At 38.2% G+C, this 12,811-nt stretch overlaps 2 protein-coding genes across 3 annotated transcripts in view; both read left to right on the top strand.

Moving 5' to 3' along the window:
• Positions 1 to 8,917, top strand: part of LOC107700089 (hyaluronan and proteoglycan link protein 1-like) — a 13,394-nt gene extending 4,477 nt beyond the window's left edge. Inside the window, exons 2-4 of one of the 2 annotated variants that reach the window (XM_016501613.1) lie at positions 4,192 to 4,521; positions 7,430 to 7,732; positions 7,827 to 8,917. In XM_016501613.1, coding sequence (XP_016357099.1) covers positions 4,192 to 4,521; positions 7,430 to 7,732; positions 7,827 to 8,116 — 923 coding nt within the window. In that variant the 3' untranslated portion in view covers positions 8,117 to 8,917. Of the gene's footprint in view, positions 1 to 4,191; positions 4,522 to 7,405; positions 7,733 to 7,826 lie in introns of both variants that reach the window. The other variant, XM_016501612.1, reaches the window with a different exon arrangement.
• Positions 8,918 to 9,324: 407 nt separating this feature from the next.
• Positions 9,325 to 11,311, top strand: LOC107700058 (hyaluronan and proteoglycan link protein 1-like; the record flags this gene model as incomplete). Its single annotated transcript, XM_016501567.1, has 2 exons — positions 9,325 to 9,616; positions 9,711 to 11,311. Coding segments are annotated over 2 exons (582 nt in total), but the record flags the coding sequence as incomplete, so codon positions are not given.
• Between the last annotated feature and the right edge of the window lie 1,500 nt (positions 11,312 to 12,811).

Genomic DNA, 12,811 nt, shown 5'->3' with positions numbered 1-12,811 from the left:
TTGGGAAGTAACTAGTTACATGTAACGGAATTACGTAATTTAATTACAAAATAAAAGTAATTGTAATCAGTTACAGTTACTAAGAAAAAATATGTAATTAAATTAGTTACTTATGAAAATTTTAAGGATTACAAAGGGGGTTACATCTGATTTTTTTCACACACACTCCCACATACAGATTTAATTGATTTCTTTCATAAATTGCAGTGACTGCTCTAAAATATGAAACACCAATGTTTCAGGAGTTTAGAATATGCTTATTCAATAACTCTTTTATTTCCTTTATGGGTTTATGTAGCTATGCTTCATTTTGATGAACTGTTTTCTCCAAGGCATTGTTAGATTCCAGACAGTATTTCCTGTCATAGGATTTACAAAGATTTGATTTGAAAAACAGTATCATAGCTAATAAAATATTTCTTGTTATGATTTTAAATATGCATTTAACCTCATAATGATCTCAAAGTAAGTCTGATTTTGTGGTGGCTGTGCTTCAAAGGGGACATCGGATGCCCATCTTCCACAAGTTGGTATGATTCTTTAGGTTTTTCATGAAGGTCTGCAACATACTTTGGTTAAAATTCCTCACAACATTTTACCTTTTACCTTGCTCTGTTTACAGCGGCTTGTTTCGGGGCATGTCCCTTTAAATGCTAATGAGCCCCCCACCCCCCACCCCTCTCTTTCGTGGAAGAGCAAAGGCGATTTGCAAGTAATTATAAAAAAGTATAAGGTGTGACACTTACTACTTCTGGAAGTGCAGCTGGATCACAAACAATGGGTACTCTTCTATCCTTGAGTTTTAACTTTTTAACAAAACATGCCTTGAATTGTCCCTCATTCAGAAAGCAGTCTGGAGTAAAATTATAGGTGTATTCGGTGGTGCATTACCATCAAAAACAAAACTAATGCACTGCGTCCTCAGTGGCTCTGATGTCAGGAAAAAATTTACACTCTTACGTTCTTCTACATCACATTTTTTTGGGGATTAAAAAAAAGGAGTGAATGGATTTTTATCATTGGGTAAATTAATTAACAGTGCATTGAAGGAAACAAAATAACTAATAAACAATGAATAATTGTTGTTGTTGTTGTACTGGTACAACAGCTGCATCACATTTACTAAATCTATATAATTTATGCATAGCATCTAACAACTAATTAATTAATTTATAGGCTGGTTGTGTCCACACACTGCTAAGATACATTTATGCAAACCACGTAAAAGTGAATTTTGCATCCAATGTCTCCTTTAAAATTAAAATATTATAATCTTAATTCAAGTGATGAAGTATTTCGAAAGTCTGACAGGAATCAGTGTTTACTGTTAAGTACTACTGTAAGGTTAACCCTGCCTGGTTTATGTTTGAAAATTATACAGTTGAAAACATTAGAAATTTACAAAAGTAATCAAAAAGTAATCAAATGTAATCAGTTACATTACTTTAATAAAGTAATTGAAAAGTTACACTGCTTATTACATTTTAAGTAGGGTAACTTGTAATCTGTAACCTATTACATTTCCAAAGTAACCTTCCCAACACTGAGCTTTTATCTTCAAGCCATCAGACTTCTTAACAGCCAGTAGTCCTTCATCCAACTCTGCGACTTCTGACACGTAATAACTGCCACTTTTAACAGCTGACACTGTGACATCTGTGAATTTTTTTTCCCTTTTTTTTCTTGTATTTGTTGTACTGTGTTAATGTATTTGTTACTGCTGCCTTTGTATTTATTATCTCAGTACTCTTACTAAGGACTCTCATATATTTGTTTACTGCCACTTATTTCTATTATACTTATTTATTGTCTTGCCTGCAAAATAGCACATGCCACTTTGATTTGCCAATGCCCTCCACCTGTCCGTGCCTAATCGTATATGGTATATGGCTGTTAAAATTACTGTAATTCTGAGCCTCGTCACAAGCATTTCAATGTCCAGTTCCCCAGTGTAACTGTGCAAATGACAAATAAATGCCTCTTGACTATTATTGCGGTTTAAAATAAGTGTTGTCTATTTTAAATATATTTCAAATGTCATTTATTCATGGGATGGCAAAGCTGAATTTTCATCAGCCATTACTCCAGTCTTCAGTGTCACATGAGCCTTCAAAACGTCTCTAGGTTACGTATGTAACCATGGTTCCCCCGAGGGAACGTGATGCTGCGTCGAGATTCGCTTTGGGAACGTCCCTGCGTGACCGCGTTCTGAAGCACGTGTAAAATCAGTCCAATGGAGCAGCGAGACGTCACGAGCGGGGTGACGTGAGCGCCAGGAAGTATGAAAGCGCATCCGGCAGAGCGCAAGTTAGCTTCGATGAAGTAGCGCCTGGAGGGATGCAGGGAGTATGGCAAAGAGACGCAGCGTCTCGTTCCCTCGGGGAACCATGGTTACATACGTAACCTAGAGACATTCCCCTTCAGGAACTCGAGCTGCGTCGAGATTCGGCGAGGGACTGTGGTGGCGAGTCCACAGTCTCCTCTGTCTTGACACTCATCACATCCACCTCCTCGGAGGAAGATAGATGAAGCGTCTGGCTCTCTCTCTCTGGGGGGGGGAAGAAACCGCAGCGCGGGCTTCTGAACCCTGAGAGAGAGCCGCAGGTCTAGCGGGTGAGGACCGAGAAAAGGACGAGCCCGTCTCGGATCCCTCCACTAAATCCACCCGCAACAGTCTACGCCGTGCCTCGGCAACAGCGGGATCGCGAGCCTGGCTGCACTCATCAAACACAGCCAGGCGAGAGCGGAGCATACGCAGCGAGAGTAACTCGCAGTGATGACAATCAGCTCCCTCGAAAGCTGACCGTGCATGCTCCGCTCCTAAACAAACAACACACAGATCGTGTGTATCCCCCGCTGCCAGATAGCATGGGCAGGGAGGCACACAATGTCTGTAATGCCGTTTGCTCGTCATAGATATTAGTTTAGACTTTGACATATTCTTTTGAATGCTTGTGGACTGACAGACAACAGTAAATAGACTGACACATACACAGAGCGCTACTGAAGAGCAGAAGCTAACTTGCGCTCTGCCGGATGCGCTTTTATACTTCCTGGCGCTCACGTCACCCCGCTCGTGACGTCTCGCTGCTCCATTGGACTGATTTTACACGTGCTTCAGAACGCGGTCACGCAGGAACGTTCCCAAAGCGAATCTCGACGCAGCTCGAGTTCCTGAAGGGGAAACCACTGTTATATACTGATTTGGTGCTCAAGAAACATTTCTTATTATTATCACAGTTGAAAACAGTTGTGCTGCTTAATATTTTTGTGGAAACCATGATACAGTTTTCTGATTAATAGAAAGTTCAAAAGAACAGCATTTATTTGAAACAGAAATCTTTTGTAACATTATAGATGTCTTTACTGTCATCTTTGATAAATTTATTGTGTCCTTGCTGTACAACAGTATTCTTTTCCAAAACAAAAAATTATTTTGAATGCTTTGAATAATTTGCCAAAATGTATTTGTAGACATTTCAAACCATCGGGAAAATGAGAGACTGAATGGTGCCTTAAGCTAAATCTAATCATGTCTGCTGTGTAATCGACACTTTGATGGTGGGGTATAGCCAGCCAGGAGAACTCTTGGGTCGGTTTTAGTTTCCCTGATATCCATCAAATGTTCCATCGAGAGCTGTGATGGATTGGGGCCTCCAAGACTCAAATAGAGATCAGGAAACATCTTAAGGGGCTGAATGAGACAATTATGCCCCTAACCACAAGCAGACATAGCAACTACTAGACTACCAGAGATATAGACACAACATCTGTGAGCAAAATGTTGAGCTTTATGGGGGGAATATCCATCTTCATTGACACAAAATAGGAGAAGGATATCTGTGGTTCCCACGTGTATGTACAAGCACACCATCTGATTCCAGTGAATCATAATTAGATTATTTCTTTGGGTAAGATTTGTGTGGCACTGTGTTTTTCTTTTGCGAAAACTGTAGGCTTCTTCAAAACATTAAGACAAAATATATGGATAGCCATTATATCAAACCAAATGGTAGGAAATTAGTTTAATATAACTCAGTGTAATTACATCTTGAGTCAAGTCAAGTAATAATAATAAAAAATGTACTAAACTCTAAAGTCTTGTATCCTGTCCTTGTAAATCTAAAATAAAATAAAATAAATATATTAGACCTTCTGTGAACTAAGGCTTTTCCTTTTGTTTTATTTCAGATGGTGGATCAAGAACCAAGGTCTACGCCAACAGAGGTGACAATATCACTCTGCCCTGCAGACTGGAAGGTCAGTCCAGTTTGTTCGGGAACAGAATCAAGTGGGCCAAACTTGAGGATGACTCTTCAGAAACCAATGTGCTCATCTCCATGGGGGCCCACAAGAAGACCTATGGAAATTTCCAGAACCGCGTTTACCTGTTGGAGGTGGATGACAATGATGCTACCTTGGTTATTACAGACCTAGATCTTAACGACTATGGCACATACAGGTGTGAGATCATCAACGGCATGAATGACAAGATTGTTGAAGTGGACCTTGAATTGCAAGGTAACTTTATTATTTCATGATGTCATATAAGTTATCATTTCACCTGTACCATTTATATTTATTCATTTAGCAGGCTCTTCTCCTCCAAAGTCACTTACTAATGAAAATGGAGATAAAACAGTAGAGATTTTCCATATGTCTCTGTAGTGGCATATATGCACTGCAACACATTGCCATTGCTGTATAAACATATTTAATTCACTCTCTACACTGTAGTAAATCAGCTCAAAAGGGAAATATTTATGACTAATTATAACTGGTTATGATTAATAATAAATATTTAGATTAGATCTTCGAATTAACTGTAGCAGAATCAATATTACCATTACTTGATCTGTCCGTCCACCGAGCAGACAAAATAATCATTTATCAATTCAAAGAAAGATTATTTTCCCGGCCAAGGAAGAATACTTTCCTTATTTATGCAGTGCTAGCAGTAATTTAACATATGTAGCAAGGGTTCAAAACATTCATTGACTTCGAATTGTGAGCAGCAAACAGAGGCAATCGATCGTGAATATAAGGGATTTAATAAATGAAACTATATCTAACATATAACTAACTAAGCAAAACACATATATACAGAATGAAATACAAATAAACGAGTGGTAACTCAGCTAATCTAATAGGGAAACGTACAAACAACACATGCAATATACCAGATATATTTGTAACTATAATAGAGTAAAAGGTCTTTACGTGTGTGTGTTTGTGTGTGTGTGTGTTACTTTGCTTGGTCAGCCAGGCCCATCGTTGCCTGGCCACGGGGGTCATTTACGTCTCTTTGGAATGTGTTTGAAGTCGATGGGGAGACCAGAGAGTTGATCTGTTTACCATCTTCTTGATAATGGGAGAAAGACCATTGGCACTTTAGCACCCATATAACTGTAGAATATGGGGCCAGGTCTGTAATTTATATGCAAATGTCAAAAGGCTAAAAGGAGTCTCTAAGACATAAAGCCCCCATGACCCTCAATGATTCTAAGCAGACGCTACACTTCTGTCACCTCTGCAATCTTTGCAATCTACTGCAATCCACCAAATATTTTCAATGATATTTGAATCTGAAGACTGAACATGCAAAAACATTCTATTGATTCCTGATCCAAGCTTAAGTAGATTTAGATGTATAGAGTGGGATTGTTTTCCTGCGGGAAAGTGTTTATCATCAAGGTTCAGCCTCTGCACCACAGGCATCACAGTCTTTGCCAAAATTGCCTGATACTTCAAAGAATCCATGATGTCCTTCATACAGTCAAAATTTCCACCTCCTGCAACAGCAAAACACCCCCATAACAGGACTGGGCCACCTCCATGTTTGACCATGAAGATGATGTTCTTCTGCTTATAAGCTTTGCCTTTGTTGCAACAGACATACTGCTGATCCATGGGTCCAGAATGTTCCAGTTTGGTCATATCACTTCATAAAACATTCTTCCAGAACTCCACAGGTCTATCCAAATGAATTTGAGCATGTTCAAGTCGACCTTTTATGATCTTCTTGATCAAGACTGGTATTCAGCAAGATGCCTCAAAAAATGAAGGCCATGCTTGTCTAATGTTCTTCTTCTTATACTCTGCATTGAAATGTTTCGCTCTCCTTCATCAGGTCATCTTGCAAGTCTTTGGCTGTACAATGCAGGTTTTTCTCAGCTGCTCTGATCAAACATTTTATTGAGCTTTTTTTTCTTCAACACCCTTGAGGGTTTTCTGGTACAACACATTTTAAGCTTAGAAACAAGGCTGGCAGCGGTGTCTCTAGGAGCTTTTAATGTCTTGGAAATCTTCATGTAGCCTTAGACTTTCTAATGTAATAATCGTATGATGCGTTTCACAATCACATACTGTACATCATTGTTTGAGGAATAAAGAGCAGATAATATTGATACCAACAAACAAACATTTAGAATAGATTAAACCAAAGATACATCCATACACCTGAATATCAGTGTTTAGGGCTTTAACTAATACAAATAAACGAGTGGTAACTCAGCTAATCTAATAGGGAAACGTACAAACAACACATGCAATATACCAGATATATTTGTAACTATAATAGAGTAAAAGGTCTTTACGTGTGTGTGTTTGTGTGTGTGTGTGTTACTTTGCTTGGTCAGCCAGGCCCATCGTTGCCTGGCCACGGGGGTCATTTACGTCTCTTTGGAATGTGTTTGAAATTCAATGGTCAGACGAGAGTGGTGAAACTGTTTAGCATCTCCTTGATAGTGGGGGGGAACCACTGGCCATTTAGCACCCATATAAGTGTAAAGTCTGTGACCAGGACTGTAATTTATATGCAAATGTCAAAAGCTAAAAGGGTCTCTTAGGCCATAAAACCCCAAAGATCATGCATGATTCTACGCAGACGCTACAACACCCTCTTCATAAGTCATATTTGAGCTGTTCATTTCAGTAAATAGTCTTCAACATTAGCACTTGAAATGTGAAGATACTCTCGTACTCTTCTTTCAACACTTGTTTTTGCCACTTATCATTTGCTCATTCTCCATTAATATCCTGTAGTTCTTGCTCTTGGCCATGACCACCATTGCAGACTTGGCTCCAGAGAAACAAATGGGATCTTTACACAGAAAAGTGAGGTGCATCAGCATAATGAAACAGGCTGGCACAACTAGCCATTGTTAACTTTGGAACAATGGAGTCTAAGATTGAAAAGCCAAAGCCCTGCAAGTAATTTTCTCTCTCTTTTATTTTTTTTTCTCTTTAACGCTGTACCACATAAATCTTTTCAACTAAGCAGGGAGGCTCTTAGAAAACTAAAGCTAAGGCTTTCACTGATATCGCTCTTATTCATTCATTGGGGTGAAAAAAATATATTCATCAAAACAGCCCTTATGTTAAACTCAGTTGAACATTTCCTTAGGGAAAGATTCACTTTCTTTCACAGGGGTTGTTTTCCCATACTCCCCTCGTCTGGGGCGGTACAACCTCAACTTCCAAGATGCTGAGACCGCATGTCTGGAGCAGGACGCTGTGGTCGCCTCCTTCGAGCAGCTCTATGGGGAATGGAGAAATGGGATGGATTGGTGCAATGCTGGCTGGCTCAATGACGGAACCGTGAAGTACCCCATCACCAAACCCAGAGAGCCCTGCGGAGGCGTGAGGACTTCAGCCGGACTGAGAAACTATGGCCGACAGGACAAGTCCAACAGCCGTTATGACGTGTTCTGCTTCACAGCCAGCCTTAAAGGTGAGTTAATCAATTCAATTCTAGTATAAAATTGAGCATACCATTTAGTAGTGTCTGTGTCCACAACCATGAAACTCTTTGTTTTACATCACAGGACGCTTTTACTATCTGATCCAGCCCAAAAAGCTGAACTTTGATGAGGCCGTTAACACGTGTAAGAGAGATGGAGCTGAGATCGCAAAGGTGGGCCATATATATGCTGCCTGGAAGCTGCAGGGGTATGACCGCTGTGATGCCGGTTGGCTGGCTGACGGTAGCGTTCGTTATCCGATCTCCAGGCCTAGGAAGAACTGCAGTCCCACAGAGGCTGCGGTTCGCTTTGTTGGCTTCCCCGACAAAAAGCAGAAGCTGTACGGTGTCTACTGCTACAAACCTCAGCCGTGAAGCTCTTCACGTCACATCACCAGCCAAAGAGCAGCAATACACAGGTTTCCACTTCCACACTTATGAAGGACTTTTTGCATGAACTAGCCATAACTGTGACAATTATAGAGAGGATACTATAAAGACCATACATTCTCAATATTAACGTAAACAGTTATTTTATCTACCATATACATTTTATATAGATTGTACACCACATGTATGCACAACAAATTGCATTCAGAAAGGATATTCAGCTGGAAGGAAATTTGAAGTCATAGCATTTTGATCAAATCCGCTTTTAGTAGGTTAAGTGTGAGTTTGTCAAAAATCTCCATTGTGATATTGCAATAAAATATTTAAATATTACTAAATAGTATAAACTTGACAGAAAGTTTTTGAAACTTGCCCAAACAGAAAAGCAAAGGCATCGTAAATGGACCTGACACCTTTCTTTTTCTAAAACTTTTCAAATGCTAATTTCTTTAAAACTATTTTTCTTGTGTTGGTGTATTATTCAATGTTCTGAACTGTGATCTTATTTTATCTGTTGAAATATAAAATGAATGTGTTTGGCCTGTTGTGTTACAAGGCTTTATATTCATAACTAATTATATTGTTTCATTGTAACACTCATTCCTCATTTCTACTCTTTGTTTGAAATATTGTGATGTATTTTCTTACCTATCTAATCATGAGAAGCTTGTTATTTTTCAGTTCTTATCTTTGATGGCCTTGAAGTTTTTAAAAACTGTTTAAATGTATTTGTCCCTGCATAGATTTTGACAAGTATTTCATCACAAACAGTAACAGAATTTGACAGACTGCTAATGATGAATTTAACTTTGTTATATGGCAGAGAACTACAAAGAGAATTTACACTGAGAGATTATTTTAGGACCCAGTTGTATATTCAACTAACTTCAAGACTAACTTGAGCCTGCTTAAGTGTAGATATGAATAAGTCTAATATTGTAATGCTGTGAGAAAGAGGAACAGCACTAAAAGCCATGTACAACATCATGCCTAAGTTTGATTCTAACAGTAACCTTGGAATGTTGTGACAGGCATAGTGTGGACGACTTTAGATAATGAGATCTGTTTACTGATGAACGAAACATCTATTACTTGCCACTTTGTAATGATATATGTTGTTTATGGGAGGGGAAAAGATTCTACACTTATAACTCCACAGTGCACATAAGTGACATTTTGCTTGATTTTGTCTCCCATACTCCCCTCGTCTGGGGCGGTACAACCTCAACTTCCAAGATGCTGAGACCGCATGTCTGGAGCAGGACGCTGTGGTCGCCTCCTTCGAGCAGCTCTATGGGGAATGGAGAAATGGGATGGATTGGTGCAATGCTGGCTGGCTCAATGACGGAACCGTGAAGTACCCCATCACCAAACCCAGAGAGCCCTGCGGAGGCGTGAGGACTTCAGCCGGACTGAGAAACTATGGCCGACAGGACAAGTCCAACAGCCGTTATGACGTGTTCTGCTTCACAGCCAGCCTTAAAGGTGAGTTAATCAATTCAATTCTAGTATAAAATTGAGCATACCATTTAGTAGTGTCTGTGTCCACAACCATGAAACTCTTTGTTTTACATCACAGGACGCTTTTACTATCTGATCCAGCCCAAAAAGCTGAACTTTGATGAGGCCGTTAACACGTGTAAGAGAGATGGAGCTGAGATCGCAAAGGTGGGCCATATATATGCTGCCTGGAAGCTGCAGGGGTATGACCGCTGTGATGCCGGTTGGCTGGCTGACGGTAGCGTTCGTTATCCGATCTCCAGGCCTAGGAAGAACTGCAGTCCCACAGAGGCTGCGGTTCGCTTTGTTGGCTTCCCCGACAAAAAGCAGAAGCTGTACGGTGTCTACTGCTACAAACCTCAGCCGTGAAGCTCTTCACGTCACATCACCAGCCAAAGAGCAGCAATACACAGGTTTCCACTTCCACACTTATGAAGGACTTTTTGCATGAACTAGCCATAACTGTGACAATTATAGAGAGGATACTATAAAGACCATACATTCTCAATATTAACGTAAACAGTTATTTTATCTACCATATACATTTTATATAGATTGTACACCACATGTATGCACAACAAATTGCATTCAGAAAGGATATTCAGCTGGAAGGAAATTTGAAGTCATAGCATTTTGATCAAATCCGCTTTTAGTAGGTTAAGTGTGAGTTTGTCAAAAATCTCCATTGTGATATTGCAATAAAATATTTAAATATTACTAAATAGTATAAACTTGACAGAAAGTTTTTGAAACTTGCCCAAACAGAAAAGCAAAGGCATCGTAAATGGACCTGACACCTTTCTTTTTCTAAAACTTTTCAAATGCTAATTTCTTTAAAACTATTTTTCTTGTGTTGGTGTATTATTCAATGTTCTGAACTGTGATCTTATTTTATCTGTTGAAATATAAAATGAATGTGTTTGGCCTGTTGTGTTACAAGGCTTTATATTCATAACTAATTATATTGTTTCATTGTAACACTCATTCCTCATTTCTACTCTTTGTTTGAAATATTGTGATGTATTTTCTTACCTATCTAATCATGAGAAGCTTGTTATTTTTCAGTTCTTATCTTTGATGGCCTTGAAGTTTTTAAAAACTGTTTAAATGTATTTGTCCCTGCATAGATTTTGACAAGTATTTCATCACAAACAGTAACAGAATTTGACAGACTGCTAATGATGAATTTAACTTTGTTATATGGCAGAGAACTACAAAGAGAATTTACACTGAGAGATTATTTTAGGACCCAGTTGTATATTCAACTAACTTCAAGACTAACTTGAGCCTGCTTAAGTGTAGATATGAATAAGTCTAATATTGTAATGCTGTGAGAAAGAGGAACAGCACTAAAAGCCATGTACAACATCATGCCTAAGTTTGATTCTAACAGTAACCTTGGAATGTTGTGACAGGCATAGTGTGGACGACTTTAGATAATGAGATCTGTTTACTGATGAACGAAACATCTATTACTTGCCACTTTGTAATGATATATGTTGTTTATGGGAGGGGAAAAGATTCTACACTTATAACTCCACAGTGCACATAAGTGACATTTTGCTTGATTTTGTCTTTTTTTTATGCACAAAATTTCTTTTTTTTTTTAAATCTGAAATGCATTGTATGGTTTATGAATCAAAGCACATTTTAAATGAAAAATAAAAACCCATTAAAACATTAAATGGCTTTTGTTTTACTCTCCATTATGCTGTGATAATTCTACAGTGTCTATAACTATGGATTTTGAAGGCCCAGAAGCTGAGAACACAGTGTTCATTGTAGTATGAATGCCAGCTTGGCTAGGCATGGCCTAAATTTCCCAACACATACTATTAAATTAAATTGAAATAAACGGATTGCATAGTATCTACTATTGCTTTTGAGAACAGAGCGTTATTATCGTGTTACAGATATTTTGTATCTAAACCATTATGCATTTCCATCATTGTAATGAATTAATGATAGATAATTCCTGTGTGTGTGTGTGTGCGTATGAGGTTATTGTTAGTTTATTTAGAGTAGCACTATCTCAACTATAGATCTATGAGAAGCTTTGGAAGCATTTGCAGAGAAAGCTTGCAACAATTATGCAATGTTCTGTGACTAATTCTGCCTTTTTTACATGTAAATTAATTCCAGTTGTTTAAAAACGAAATAAATAAAATAATTATGCAATGGAAAATAGCAAAGTGTCTTCCAAGTCTTAAATGAGAAAACCATGAGTATTAACGAACAATGACACAGTGGTACCAGCAGGGAAATACATTCGTGTCAAATTAAAATATGGCAATGGGACTTCAAAAACACAAGGCGCATCAAAAGTGTCTCTGTTTTTCCTTCTACATTACACTGTGTGATGTATTTACAAATCTATAATCCACAAAGTTGACAAGAGATTCCATGTTGTACACTAAGTGCAATATCTAAATGTAATTACAATACAAAACAAAATATCAAACTAAATGGTAACTTCCAGCAAATTATGCTAGATGTTTACTTTCTGCAGAACTAATAACCTTTTCGCGATAAGTTTTAAGCAACTGATCCCAAGGTCATAGTGGATGTATGGTCAATTCAAAAAGGTATTCTAGCAGAATGAACACAAGTGTACCTCATCACATTAGTTTCTAGCTGTCAGACTTAGTTTTCATTTTAAACTCTATATTTTTATCATTATACATTTTTTTTTTTTTTTTGTGAAAATTGAGCCTAGAAAATTTTAATTTTTATTTAGAAAAAATGCCTAGCTCAAGAACATTTTGGCACACAATCCAACCCAAATAATTATGTCCCAAATCTATGTTTAGTGTTGTAGTACGCTGTCTTGGTCTTGAGACCAGTCCTAAGACCATTTTTTGAAGGTCTTGGTCTTGTCTCGACCGCATTTGTACTCTGTCTTGTCTTGGCCTTAGACTAAGAAGATTCGGGATTTTGTTTTAACCGGTCAAGAACACAACTATGGGGATATCACTAAATCACTACATTTATTTATAACCATCATTATTCTGACTGGATGTAAAACTTTCCTCTTCAAATGCAATCAATAACTAATTAAATAACTAAAGAACAATAATAAATAATTAGATTTATACCAGTGGATCTCAATGTTGTACTTGAGGTCCCCTATTGTTCACAACAATATTTGAAGGCCCCCCTCCACTCACCCAACATATTTTA

Source organism: Sinocyclocheilus anshuiensis, unplaced genomic scaffold (assembly GCF_001515605.1).
Source record: "Sinocyclocheilus anshuiensis isolate Anshui unplaced genomic scaffold, SAMN03320099.WGS_v1.1 scaffold983, whole genome shotgun sequence".
Taxonomy (NCBI): domain Eukaryota; kingdom Metazoa; phylum Chordata; class Actinopteri; order Cypriniformes; family Cyprinidae; genus Sinocyclocheilus; species Sinocyclocheilus anshuiensis.
Note: the sequence above shows the minus strand (reverse complement) of the source record. Positions and strands in the feature narration are given on the sequence as shown.